The sequence below is a fragment of the Camelus dromedarius genome, chromosome 6, assembly GCF_036321535.1.
Source record: "Camelus dromedarius isolate mCamDro1 chromosome 6, mCamDro1.pat, whole genome shotgun sequence".
Taxonomy (NCBI): domain Eukaryota; kingdom Metazoa; phylum Chordata; class Mammalia; order Artiodactyla; family Camelidae; genus Camelus; species Camelus dromedarius.
This window is the reverse complement of record NC_087441.1, coordinates 13358916-13371842: the sequence shown is the minus strand read 5'-3', so window position 1 is coordinate 13371842 and position 12927 is coordinate 13358916. Positions and strand designations below refer to the sequence as shown.

Below are 12927 nucleotides of genomic sequence, written 5' to 3'. Positions count from 1 at the left end.
CTTTTTGCAATTTCCTTTAGGCACTTAGTTTAGCTCCACTCAAAATATTATTATAAACCAAGGTGCAATGAATATCCATGCACATTCATATTTTCACATTTATGTGATTATGTCCTTATGATAGATGCCTGGAACTGGGTTGGATCAAAGGGAAATGCAAATAGGAGTGGAAATAGTTTAGAAATTCCTGGAATAGAGGAGTAGATTGAAATCTTGGAGTAAATGTATAGAGTCATATACATAAGTCAATCAGAGCCATAGCATTAACTGTGTCTTTCATGAGTCAGGGAGACTGAATAAACATTACCTTTCACATGCTGAAAATAAGAACTTAGAGATATATTGATGTTGGTCTTTTATTGTTATACATTTTTCTAAATAGAAATATGATATGCTTTTGAGTATATGCAATTACATGCTTTGTTAATCTCTGAATAGTGTGAAAGAATTTGCAGTAAACACTCACCATGGTAAAAAGGGAAAGCAATAATCATGTTTATTATCTAGGGTACTAAAAATGATGCCAAATTATTGAAATGATTCTAATTTGCCTTTGTAACATGTCTATTTTTTGGTGATCTCTTAGTCTCTAACATTTAAAGCATTAGAAATAGACCCTGCTATTTCAGCAAACCTATGTGAGATTTGAAATAAAGTGGCATAGTTAAGCACAAATTGACTGATTTTCCTTGATTGGCCCATTCCAATACCCTTTAAAAATTCTAGATGTGGGAAAACTAATAGTGATCTTGGCTGATAATTGAACACCTCTCTTTTCTGTTGAGGGGAACATCCCCTGCTTCTGATACATTTTTTATTATAGTTATGCTTGGCCATGAACCAGAGAATGCCCCCAAGTAACCCTGATAGAACATTGTAGAGTGCTTGAAAATAAAACAAAGCCTGGTTTCTAGAACCAACATCGCATCACTCTCTTTCTTCCCCACGAAGTTCCAGCAGAGACTCATGACTGTGTGGGTCTAGTGTGGTCTAGAGGACTACCTGCACTTCTGCAGATCCTAAGAGGAGGCAGATAATCTGTCTCCCTTGCTCAGATGCCATGGAGATCTTCCTTTGCTTCTGCAAGGTGTAGGTGCCCCAGAGTTGCTTCCACTTCTCTCTCTGCTTAACAGGGCTTGCAGACAATAATGTGCTGTGTGTCTGGGGAAACTGTGTTGTGTTGAACACGATGATTGGTTATTTCTCAGCAGAGAGCTTGAGTTCTGAACTTGGATGAATGGCATCTTCTTTGGTGTTAAAACTTGACTTATCTGTTATTTGCCTGATAGACAATGTTTGAAGGAAAACGCAGAGAATAAGAATCAAGCCTTGGAGAATTGCAGGAGACACGAGGAATTTCTGGCTCAACTTCGTGACTACTTAGATCCAGAGAAGAAGAATGAAAAGGCATCAGATGAAGATTTAATTCTAAAGGTGTTTACATGCAGATTAAAAAGACTATAAATTTAGTGGTCATTATGACGTGTGCCATGAAGGAAGAGCTGTGGTTGAGTCTGGGGGTAGCAGAACAGGACAGGAGCCGAGCCCTAGTATAGCATTAATTGTCTGTGTGACCTGGGAAAAACCATATCACCTCTCTGAGCCTCAAGTCCAAGGTTCTCTCTCTCATTATTTGAGATTAATTATTCTCCAGAAGGGATTGATTGCTTTGTCTAAAATATATTTAGCTAGTCAAATACAATTAATTATTCATTTTAATGATGTGTTTTAGGAAGATTTTGTTTTGTTTTAGTTGTAAGACAGAAACACACACACCAAAAGAACAAAACCAGCTGTGTGTCATTTTTGGGATGCTCATTGAATCTAAGGTTAAGATTTAGTTCGAAAGTATTTTTTAACTTTATGCTAAAGCCAAAAAATTGAAATCCAGCTTTAATGTAACATTACTGGCTTTTTCATTCCCCTACCCTCATTTTCAGTGGGAGGGGAATTAAAAAGAACTTTAACGTATTATAAATAACTTTCAATTTATTATCTCTTCTTCAGAACTTTTTTTTTTTTTTTCTTTTGTGATTGTAAAGTTCCTTAAAGGTGGATGTACCATAGACAATCATCCTTCCTCTCTGGCTGAAACAGTTTCCTCTTCATCTTTCACTTTTTCACTATTATAAAAAAAAAACAACACTGCAACAATATATGAATATCTTCAGACATAAAAAAAATTAAGGTGGAAATTAATTGTATCAATTGAATAATTCACTTGGCCTGTGGTGGTTCATTAGGGCACCTGGAGGTATTTGGATGGAAACGGCATCTTTGCTCGTTTATAAACCTTTCGTATCCTTGCTTGCCCACAGATTTCCATGCAGCCATTCTTTTTTTTTTTTTTTTAACGTCTTACTGTTTTTTAACGTCTTACTGTTTTTTAAAATTGAAATACAGTTGATTTACAATGTTGTGTTAGTTTCAGATGTACAGCAAAGTGATTCAGTTATACATACGTTTTATATATTTTTAGTTTTTTAAGATACTTCCATGCTGTCCTCCTCAGTGGCCGCACCAATTTACATTCCCACCAACAGTGTAGGAGGGTTCCCTTTTCTCTACACCCTCTCCAGCATTTATTATTTGTAGACTTTTTAATGATGGACATTCTGACCGGCATGAGGTGATACCTCATTGTAGTTTTGATTTGCATTTCTCTAATAATTAGCAATGTTGAGCATCTTTTCATGTGCCTGTTGGCCATCTGTATGTCTTTGGAGAAATGTCTATTTAGGTCTTCTGCCCATTTTTTGACTGGGTTGTTTGTTTGATATTAAGTTGTATGAGCTGTTAGTATATTTTGGAAATTAAGCCCTTGTCGATTGCATGGTTTACAAATATTTTCTCCCATTTTGTAGGTTGTCTTTTCATTTTGTTGGTGGTTTCCTTTGCTATGCAAAAGCTTTTAAGTTTAATTAGGTCCTCTTTGCTTATTTTTGCTCTTATTTCCATTACTCTAGGAGATGGATTGAAAAAAATATTACTGAGATTTATGTCAGAGTGTTCTGCCCATGTTTCCCTCTAGGAGTTTTAGAGTATCTGGCCCATGCAGCCATTCTTAGAGGCCGCCCCTCAGTGGTTCGTTAGTAAGCCTCCTGCGAAAGCTGCAGAATGACCCCATGTTAGCTCACTGATAGGTTTTGGCTGCCCAGACCTCCTGGGGTCTGCCTGATGCCCTAGAGGCACTGGACGCAGCTCCTGGTCCTCCCTGTTGCTAACACGTGACCAGGAGCCTGGCTGTTGAAGTCCACCTTGCACTGTGGTTCGGGGGATTATCTTTAAAGCCAAATGGTGGGGAAAAGAAAGCGAAATTAAGAGCTCTTTCTTCCAGAGACCCTTTCCCACATGAGAGACAGTCTCCAGGTGCTAACCTGGCTGCTGATGCTGTGTTAACCATGCCTCCTTATTTTCCCTAATTCTAGTGCTTTGGTACTTGGGGCCTTGCCGGCCCAGGAGAGACTGGGTCCCAGGGCGAGCCAGTTCCTAGCAAATGACTCTCCTGGGTGCACAGCTTTCAAATGTAGATGAACAGTTCAGAGCCCACGCCCCAACCACTTCTATCAGGCCCTTACACTCTGGGCCATCGCCCCAGGGCCAGGTGCCAGGCGACTGGAGACAGCACCTACCCTCCAGACCCCACTGAAGTTGTTCAAACTAGCCGGTCGTAAGCCTGCTTACCCTGCCTCACCCACTCCTTCCTGTGGAGAACATGTTTCCCCCTAGCTCCCTCTGTCTCCTGACCGGCCCTGGTGCTCCCTGCGTGGCCCTGCATGGCATGGTGTGCCCCCTCTTGGGAACTGTGAGTAACAAACTGTCTTTTCAGTTCTCCTGATCTGTTGACCTCACTATACCTGAATAATAATATAAACTATATTTTTAAACAGATGGTAGGACCCTAAAGCTTTAGCAACCCAGTCACCCGAGTTAGGTCCCCATCTTTTAAAAAAAAACAAACCTTGGTCAAGAGCAAAAAGGCTGTTATCTTGAGCAATACGCTGAGAAGGGGAAAAAAAACCACTCCAGTTTCACAGCCATTCCCTCACTTTTACCGCCCTGATGTACACACACACTCTAAGGAAACATGGTGGAAAAGAGGGGCTTCCTAAGAACTTATTTGACATTCCTCCATCCATTCCCCAAATATTTAGTGAGTGATGACTATGCGCTGGACACTGTTCTAGGCACTGGGGATGCAGCAGTGAATGAGACAAGCCTAAATCTGTGCCCTCCTAGAGCTTTCATTATTGTGGATAGAGATGATGAGGAAATAAACAAATAACTATCCAGTGTTATCCCGTGTAGTAAAAGGTGCAATGAGGGAAAACCAATCAGATGTGGGGAAAGAGAGTGAAGCAGGTTGGAGGCATGGGATGCTAGTTTGGGTGGACTGGCCGAGGAGAGCCCCTCTGAGACGAGGGCTTTTAGAGGATGCTGGAGACTGAGCTGGAGACTGAGCGTGCAGATATGAAGAAAAGCGTTCAAGGGAGAGGGGACAGCCCTGAGTCAGGAGCAGGGCACCGTGTTGGCAGATTGCTGAGACTGAAAGGTGTGCCACTTGCCCAGACGGTCCTAACACAAACACTGACCCTGCCATGTGGAGTTTCAGGTCCTCCCACAGGCATCCTTGCGGCCTTAGAGAGTGAGCTGTCTGCATGCCTGGTTCCTTTGGGCTGAGCAGCCTGGTTGGCTTTATTTTTCCTCCTTATAAATCTTGCACATTTTTATGAATTCTCCAGCGAACCATGCAAATGCACAACACGAAGAGTGAAAAGCCCTGCTGGTCCCAGTGAGAACCATTGTTTGAGCATGTTATTCAGGATTTTCCTATGCTTACCTTAATTAGAAGGATTTTCTTTTTAAAAAAGAGAGTTCTGCCTTCTTTGCTGTATTCCCCCCTCCACCCCCACCCCGTGCCAGGTAACGCCTTGCGGTGCCCGTGGACGGGGGCTGACTGGGACTCCCTTCCTTCCGGGTCTGCTGTAGCTCTGTTAAGTATTTAGCAGCCAGGGGCTTGCTGATGCTTGTTCTGTCTGGAAGCTTTTGGCTAAACTCTCACCGTTGTTGCCGTGTAGCTACCTTTTGATGGATTTTGATTTGACCACCCGGTCTGCACATCACAACAGAGTTTAGAGGCTGCCTTTGAAAATGTTACCTTTTCAGTGGACGGAGGGATAGCACTTCCATTGTTTCCATGTGAGAATAGAACCATCGGGCACACAGATCGGTGTTGCTTAGAAAAAGTGGTCTGAAATTATTAATTTTTATGGGACAGCTGTCATTGCTTTCTCTTCAGCTTGGAGAGCTGGGCAAGGAAAATGCATTCATGAAAGGACAAATTGTAACTCTTGAAGAGACTGTAAATGTCCATGAGATGGAAGCAAAAGCTAGCAGAGAAACAATCATGAGGCTGGCTTCAGAAGTAAACAGAGGACAGAAAAAGGCTGCCTCCTGCCTGGAAGAGAAAGACAAGCTGAACCAGGTACGGTGCGTGAGTGTGTGTGCGCATCTCTGATCATGTTTATGAAGCAGAAATGGAAAACCAGGTGTGGATGAGCACACTGGTGTTATTGACCACAGTTTCAAAAGGCTCCTTTCAGCAGGAGGGCTAGGGGGCAGCCTGGGACTCAGTGATCTAACCAGGCCACTGTATACAGTTTTTTTTCTGATTAGAAAAAAGAAAAATACAAGACACTTAAAAGTAAAAAGTTTGTAGATAATGTCTTATTTGGTTAAACTGTAAATTAAAAAATTTTTAAATTATTTCTTTGGGAACAAAGCAGTCATGCATCCATTTAGATACAAAATTCTAAATGGACACAGGGGAATATAATGAAAAGTCTCCGCCTGGCCTTCCTCCCAGCCACCCAGCTTGCTCTCCTCAGAGACAACTTCTGTTAACAATTTCTTATATACCATTCTAGAAATAGTCTATATACATAAAGGCATATATTTATTCTTTTTATTCACTTTTAACACAAATGGCAACATGCTCTGCACACTCTATGTTCCTCTTTTTATTTACTTTCAAAAATGTTAAGATACTGCATACTATTATACACAAAGATGCTATGAATAATCTTATATCATTTCTCATATGTGAGAATATATCACCAAGAGAAAATCCTAGAAGTAGGCTTGCTGGGTCAAAGATATGGGTATTGTAACTTTGAGAGATATTGCCATGGGGTAGTGACTCAATTCTGAACTTTTATTTATACAATGAATTGCTTGATGTTTTAAAATTAGCTAGAACCTGTTTGAGCATGAGAATTAATACTGTATTTTTAAGAATACTACATAACCCTTTAATTATGTTTAAAAATTTTTGTATCAAAGAAACTAATTATGGGAGAAATAACAATGATTGATTTCCAAAAGCAGAAGTGAGCTGGTGCAATCGGTTAATAAAATACATAGGAGTTTGAAATTAGGAAATGACTAATGCTGAAAAAGAGAGGCTCTGTGAGGGGTGAAGGTTTGGTGGCGTCCCACAGGCTGTGAAAGGGGTTCTGGAATCACCGGGATGCAGTGGAAAGGACTGTCTTTGTGGGAACTCTTTGGCTTTCCAATTTACAGTGATGTCACTGCCAAGTGAGGTGAGATGGGAAGTTGACACGTGAACATGATTCACAGTAATAATCATAATAATTTTAATTTCCCCCCAATTCCCTGTATCAAAAAACCCTTCTTACCACTGGATTTCTTCTTCTGACACATTAACTTTGTGAAAGGAGCAAAGATTTTATCTCTGTTATCAAGTCAGTTCAATCATTTTAAAACCTTTGTCTTAGTCTGCTCCGGCTGCTGTAACAGAATGCCATACATTGGTGGCTTAAACAACACACAGTTATTTCTCAGAGTTCTGGGGGCTGGGAAGTCCAAGATGAAGGTTTCCTGGTGAGAGTCCTCTTCCAGGCTTGCAGATGACCACCCTCTTGCCGTGTCTTCATATGGCAGGGAGAGTGAGCAAGATCTCTGGTGTCTTTTACAAGGGCGCAGATCCCAACATGAGGGCCCCACCCTCAAGATCTCATCCAAACCTAATTACCTCTCAAAGGCCTCATCTCCAGACACCACCATCACATTGGATGTTAGGGCTTTAACATACGAATTTTGAGGGGACACAATTCACTCCATAGCGATCCTCAATTATTTTTCTCCAACCATTTCCTAGGAGAAACTTTGAACATATAGAAAGGATGAAGGAATACAGTGAACACCCACTTATTTCCCATCCAGTGCAGCATTTATTAACATTTTGCTATATTTGCTTCATTACTTTACACACACACACATGGATTTGCAGAATCACTTGAAAATATGTCGTGGACTTCATGTGTATTGTTTCTGACTACTGCAGCATATGTATCTTAAGAAGAAGGACATTATCCTATCTAACCACAATACCATTATCTAAAAGTCAATAATAATGCTACAGTATCATCTGTGGAGGTTTTCAAGCCCACAGGTTCTTTGTGCCCCTTGAGAGGTGAAGTTTAATTCCCCTCCCCTTGTGGGCTGGACAAAGCGGCAGAATATGTCAGAAGTGATGGGATGTCACTTTTGAGATTATGTTATGAAAACACTTTGGCTTTCCTCTTAGACAACTCTCTTGAGCTCTCTCTTTTGAACTTCTTCTTTTGAGGGAAGCCAGCTGTCATGTGGTGGGGGCACTCAGCCAGTTGCAAAGTCTGTGAGCCCAGGAACCAAGGTCTATCAGCTACCATGTGAGTGAGCTTGGAAGTGAATCCTCCTTCAGTTGGATCCTGAGATGAGGGTATTCCTGATCAACAGCTTGACAATAACCTTACGAGAGACTTTAAATAAGAAACACACAGCTAAGTCAGGCCTAGATTTCTGACCCATAGAAGAGAAGAAATAATGATGTTTGTTGTATTAAGCCACTAAATTTGGGGGTAATTTGTTATATAGCAATAATCAATAACCATCTCATATTCATATTCATATTCAAATTTCATCATTTGCTACAAGAATGTCTTTTATAGTTGTTTTCTTTTCCAAATTGGGTTCCAGTCTAGGTTCATTCATTGCATTTTTGGGTTATTTTTAGCCTTTTATAGGTTTAAAAAAAACAGTGTTGACTTCTTGGAGAGTCCAGAGCAGTGGTCTGGTTGTTCCTTCAAGGTGTTATGTCACTTCTTTCTCTGCACCCTGTACACTTAAAGTTGTGTCTAGAGACTACATTGGGTTCAGGTCAAATCTTTTCTGCAAGGTTATTTCGAAGGTAAAGTTAGATACTTCTTATTGCATTGCGTTAGAGACAAATAATGTTAGATTTTTCCATTGTTGCTGGAAGTAAGTTTGATTCCTCATCTCTTTAGTGAAAAGGTACATTTTTTTTCTTTTGCAGTCAAGTAAGGTATCTGTAGGGTGATAAGTGGCAGGTTATTTCTGTTCCCCAGTGAGTTTACCTAACGGTGTTGTCATCCATTGATCCTTGCCTGGATTAACTTACATCAGAGGTGGCAAAGTGGTAATAGTCTAATTTTATTATTCCTTCTACTCATTAGGTGGCATTCTTCTGTAAAGGAAAGCTTTTTTGGGGGGGGTTTACTTTCCTTTTATTTTCAATTCTATGGACACATGAATTTTTATTTACTTACTGTGTTACGATCAATTATTCTTCTTTTGGTGCTCCAGATCCACTGCGTTTGGCCAGTTGGAGTCCCTGTGACATGATCTCTGTGACTTCATAACCTGACTCCTTTAGTCTTTCAGTGCTTTTTTCCTTTCTGATGGAAGATGGTATCTTAGGCTCACTTAGAATTTTCAGACCATAGAACTAAAATCAGCCTATTTTCTATGGAGCTTCGATTCCTTTTCCTGGGGGAATGGTGCTTAGAAACCAAGATTCAGGCTTTTGGTGTGCTCCTTGCTTTGAGGTGTCATTGCTTTCAGTGGACAGAGCTAGAAATACTTTTTTAGTAATAAATTATACTGATATTTTTAATTAAAAGTAATATTCTAGAGTTTTCTTAATATCTTTTTATTTTTATTAGTATCTTTTGAATCCTAACAATATTTACTCATTTGCTTTGTTTTACAATATATAAAAAATTATTTCAAAATTACACTTTCAATATTTTACCTACCAATAAACCTTCTTAGTGAAGTTTAAGGCTCTCAGGCTTTTTACATTAGTACTGTCAGCAATCATAGTATAATAGTCACCATTTATCAGTCACTTACCATTAGCATAGTCAAGTGCTCAGAGTTTATGTACTTTGCTCACGTTTGCACAGCTATTAAGTGGCAAAGTGATTTGAACCCTGGTCATTATGTTATTGTGCTTTTATCAATAATCCCCTTTACATGTATATTCATAGATACTTCCTACGTATGTGTCTGCTGCCAAAAATTATTTGTCAGTGGAACAATAAAAATAAGTACCTATGCAAATTTCCTCAGTGAATGAATGACTTTAATTTGATTACAAATAGTAGTTGTTGAATCATCAAGCCTTGAAAACTATGAAGAACTTAATGTTTGTCTATAAAGATGCATTTCTGGAGATAGGCAATTGGAGATTAAAATGTATCGTAAGAGCACATTAAAGATACAGAACTTATTCCTCTTCTTATGTAAGTGTCTTTACTTTCAAATGACCGATGATGCAATGTTGTTCAGACTTGCGAAACACGTTCACATTGGGATCAAGTTCCTGCCAAAGTAATAAAAATTATTTAAAAAATATGGGCAATATAAAACTTGAGGTCTTTAACAAGGTACTCATTCATGGGATTATGATTCCAAAGATTTACGACTGAAAAACACTGTCAAGTGGTTTTACTGACACATTAATGGTCTCAGGAAGAGTCTTTATAATGCTTTCTAAAACTCTGTTTTTGAGATAGGAAACTTACCGTCTTAGTAAAGTCCAGAATGACTGATTGCAGAGGTAGAAGTATCTGCAGGGCTGGGGTGCTGTTTCTACCAAACTTAGTTTTTCTTATTTTCCTCATAATTTTATTTAAATTAAGTTATGAAAATTTCCCAAATAAAAATCCAGGTGATTCATTATTCAAATGGAAAATATATTAATTGAAAAAATGTAATAGTTAATATTGCAGTATGTGTTAAAACAACTATCAAGGATTGGCACCTTTTCTTTTTGTTGTCTCGAAATAATCCGAATAATAGTCACTTTATCTACATTAGCCCCACACATATTTCCTATAGACTAGAAGTTTCAATCAGTGAAACAGAAATTAAACTTACATAATGGATTTCAGACAGCTTCTTTTCCTTCACATGGCTCACATTTTCTTTAATTCTAGTGGCCAGAATTGAAGCTAGGAAAGAATATTGGTTCTGGAGTCAGTAGGCCTGGTTTGGAAGGATGCCCTTTCAGCTTTCTTGGTTTGTTGTCCTGCAGCAGTGTGTGTTAAAGAGGGTCGAGTATAAAAGAGACACAACAAGCAGAGTGGCTAAGAGGTGAGGCTCTTGGGTTTTTATCTAGGCTCCAGAATCATTTGGCTGTGTGATCTGAGCCATATGACTTTACCTCTCTGAACTTCAGTTTCTTGTGTATAAAATGGGAACATAATTTAAGGCTTTACCACTTAAAATTATTTTTAGAATCAAATGCTGTAATATATGTAAAGCACTCAAGACAGCCCAGGGCATAATTGATGCTCAGTGTTTTAATTTCCCTTTTCTAGTTATTTACTTTTACCTAGGGATTAAAATAAACTTATGGTTATTTTAAGAGTACAGGCATATGGGAAGAGTTCCTGGAAGTGAGAAATTGTTAGACAGGATAAATTACTAAAGAAAGATTAAAGATTTCTTTACAATCATAGAGTCACAATATTGGAAGGGAACTGAGAGTCTTCTAGAATCTAGATCATATAACTCGATGTGCAGTAAGAATCATCTTTATTATTATTATTTTTTATTGAAGTACAGTCAATTCTAATGTATCAGTTTCTAGGGTTCAGCACAATGTCCCAGTCGTGCATATACATACATATATTCATTTTCAGGTTCTAAGAATCACCTTTAAAATGTCCCTGTCTCGCTGGTGTCCAGCCTTCCCTTGAGCCCCTCCAGAGGCAGGGAACTCACTGCTGTACAAGGAGGGCCACGTCCTCTGTGCAGTTCTAATTGTTTGACACTTCTTCATTGTAGCAAGTCAGAGTCAGAATGCCTATAATTCATGTCCTCATCCTGGTTCTTTTTACTTCCAGTTTTTTTGAGATATAAATGCCATACAGCACTGTATAAATTTAAGATGTACATAGCATAGTGGTTTGACTTACATATATCATGAAATGATTATCACAATAAGTTTAGTGAACATCCGTCATCTCATGTAAATACAAAATTAAATAGAAATCATTTTCCTTGTGATGAGAACTCAGGATTTACTCTCTTAACAACTTTCATATATAACATACAGTAGTGTTAATTATATGTATGTTATCTATTACATTCCTAGTAGTTATTTGTCTTTTAAGTGGGAGTTTGTATCTTTTGATTGCTCTCATCTAATTCCCCCTCCCCCTCTCTCACATCCCTAGTTACCACAAATCTGATCTCTTTTTCTATGAGTTTGTCTGTTTGCTTTGAAGTATATTTGTCCTACAACACAGTGTTAGTTCCTGTAATGCAACATAATGATTTGATATTTCTGTACATTTGAAAATGATCATCAGGATAAAATCTAATTACATCTGTCATGATAAAAATACAATACACAATTATTGAGTATATTCCCCACACTGTCCATTTCGTATCTGTGACTCATTTATTTTGTTTTACTTTATTTTATTTTATTTTTTTGAGGGCAAGGTAATTAGGATTTAATTATTTAATTAGTTAATTAATTAATTTTAATGGAGGTACTGGGGATTGGACTCAGACCTTCTGCATGCTAATTAAGCATGTACTCTACCACTGAGCTATATCCTCCCCCTCTCATTTATTTTGTCTGGAAGTTTGTACCTCTTAATCTCCTTCACCTATTTCTCTTCCCTCATCCCCCTACACTCCAGCTTTGTTCTTCTTTCTCAAGAATGTTTTGGCTATTTGGGCTCTTTTGTGTTTCTGTACAAATTTTAGAATTATTTGTTCTAGTTCTATGAAACGTATCATTGCATTGAATTTGTAGATTGCCTTGGGCAGTATGTTCATTTTAACAATATTAATTCTTTCAATCCATGAGCATGGTATATCTTTCCATCTGTGAGTCATCTTCAATTTCTTTCATCAGTGTCTTATAGTCTTCTGAATACAGAAGACTTTTTTTTTCTTTTACCTTCTTAGATTTATTCCTAGTTATTTAATTATTTTTATGTGGTTGTAAATGGGATAATTTTCTTGATTTCTCTTCCTGATAGTTTGCTGTTTGTGTATAGAAATGCAACAGATTTCTGTGTATTAATTTTGTATCCTGCGACTTTACCAGATTCATCTATGAGTTCTAGTGGTGGCATCTTTAGGATTTTCTATATATAGTAATATGTCATTTGCAGTGACAGTCTTGCTCCTTCCTTTCCAATTTGATTATTTTAATTTATTTTTCTTGTTTGATTGCTGTGGCTAAACCTTCCAATACTATGTTGAGTACAACTGGCAGAGTGGGCATCCTTATCATGTTCCTGATCTTAGAGGAAATGCTTTTAGCTTTTCACCATTGACTATGACATTAGCTATGGGCTTGTCGTATGTGGCCTTTATTATGTTGAGGTATGTTCCACTGTATACCCACTTTTTGGAGAGTTTTTTGTTAAATCTTAAATAGATGTTGAATTTTGTCAAAATCATTTTCTACATCTATTGAGATGATCATATGATTTTTATTCTTCAATATATTAATGGAATGTATCGCATTGATTGATTTGCAGATATTGAACCATAGTTGCATCTCTGGGATAATTCCCACCCGGTTATGGTGTA

The 12927-nt window shown here is 38.2% G+C and overlaps 1 protein-coding gene across 1 annotated transcript in view; it reads left to right on the top strand.

Annotated features, from left to right (window-relative positions):
• Positions 1 to 12927, top strand: part of CCDC170 (coiled-coil domain containing 170) — an 80442-nt gene that overhangs the window by 33509 nt on the left and 34006 nt on the right. Inside the window, exons 5-6 of the mRNA XM_031456557.2 lie at positions 1290 to 1434; positions 5300 to 5485. Coding sequence (XP_031312417.2) covers positions 1290 to 1434; positions 5300 to 5485 — 331 coding nt within the window. The remainder of the gene's footprint in view (positions 1 to 1289; positions 1435 to 5299; positions 5486 to 12927) is intronic.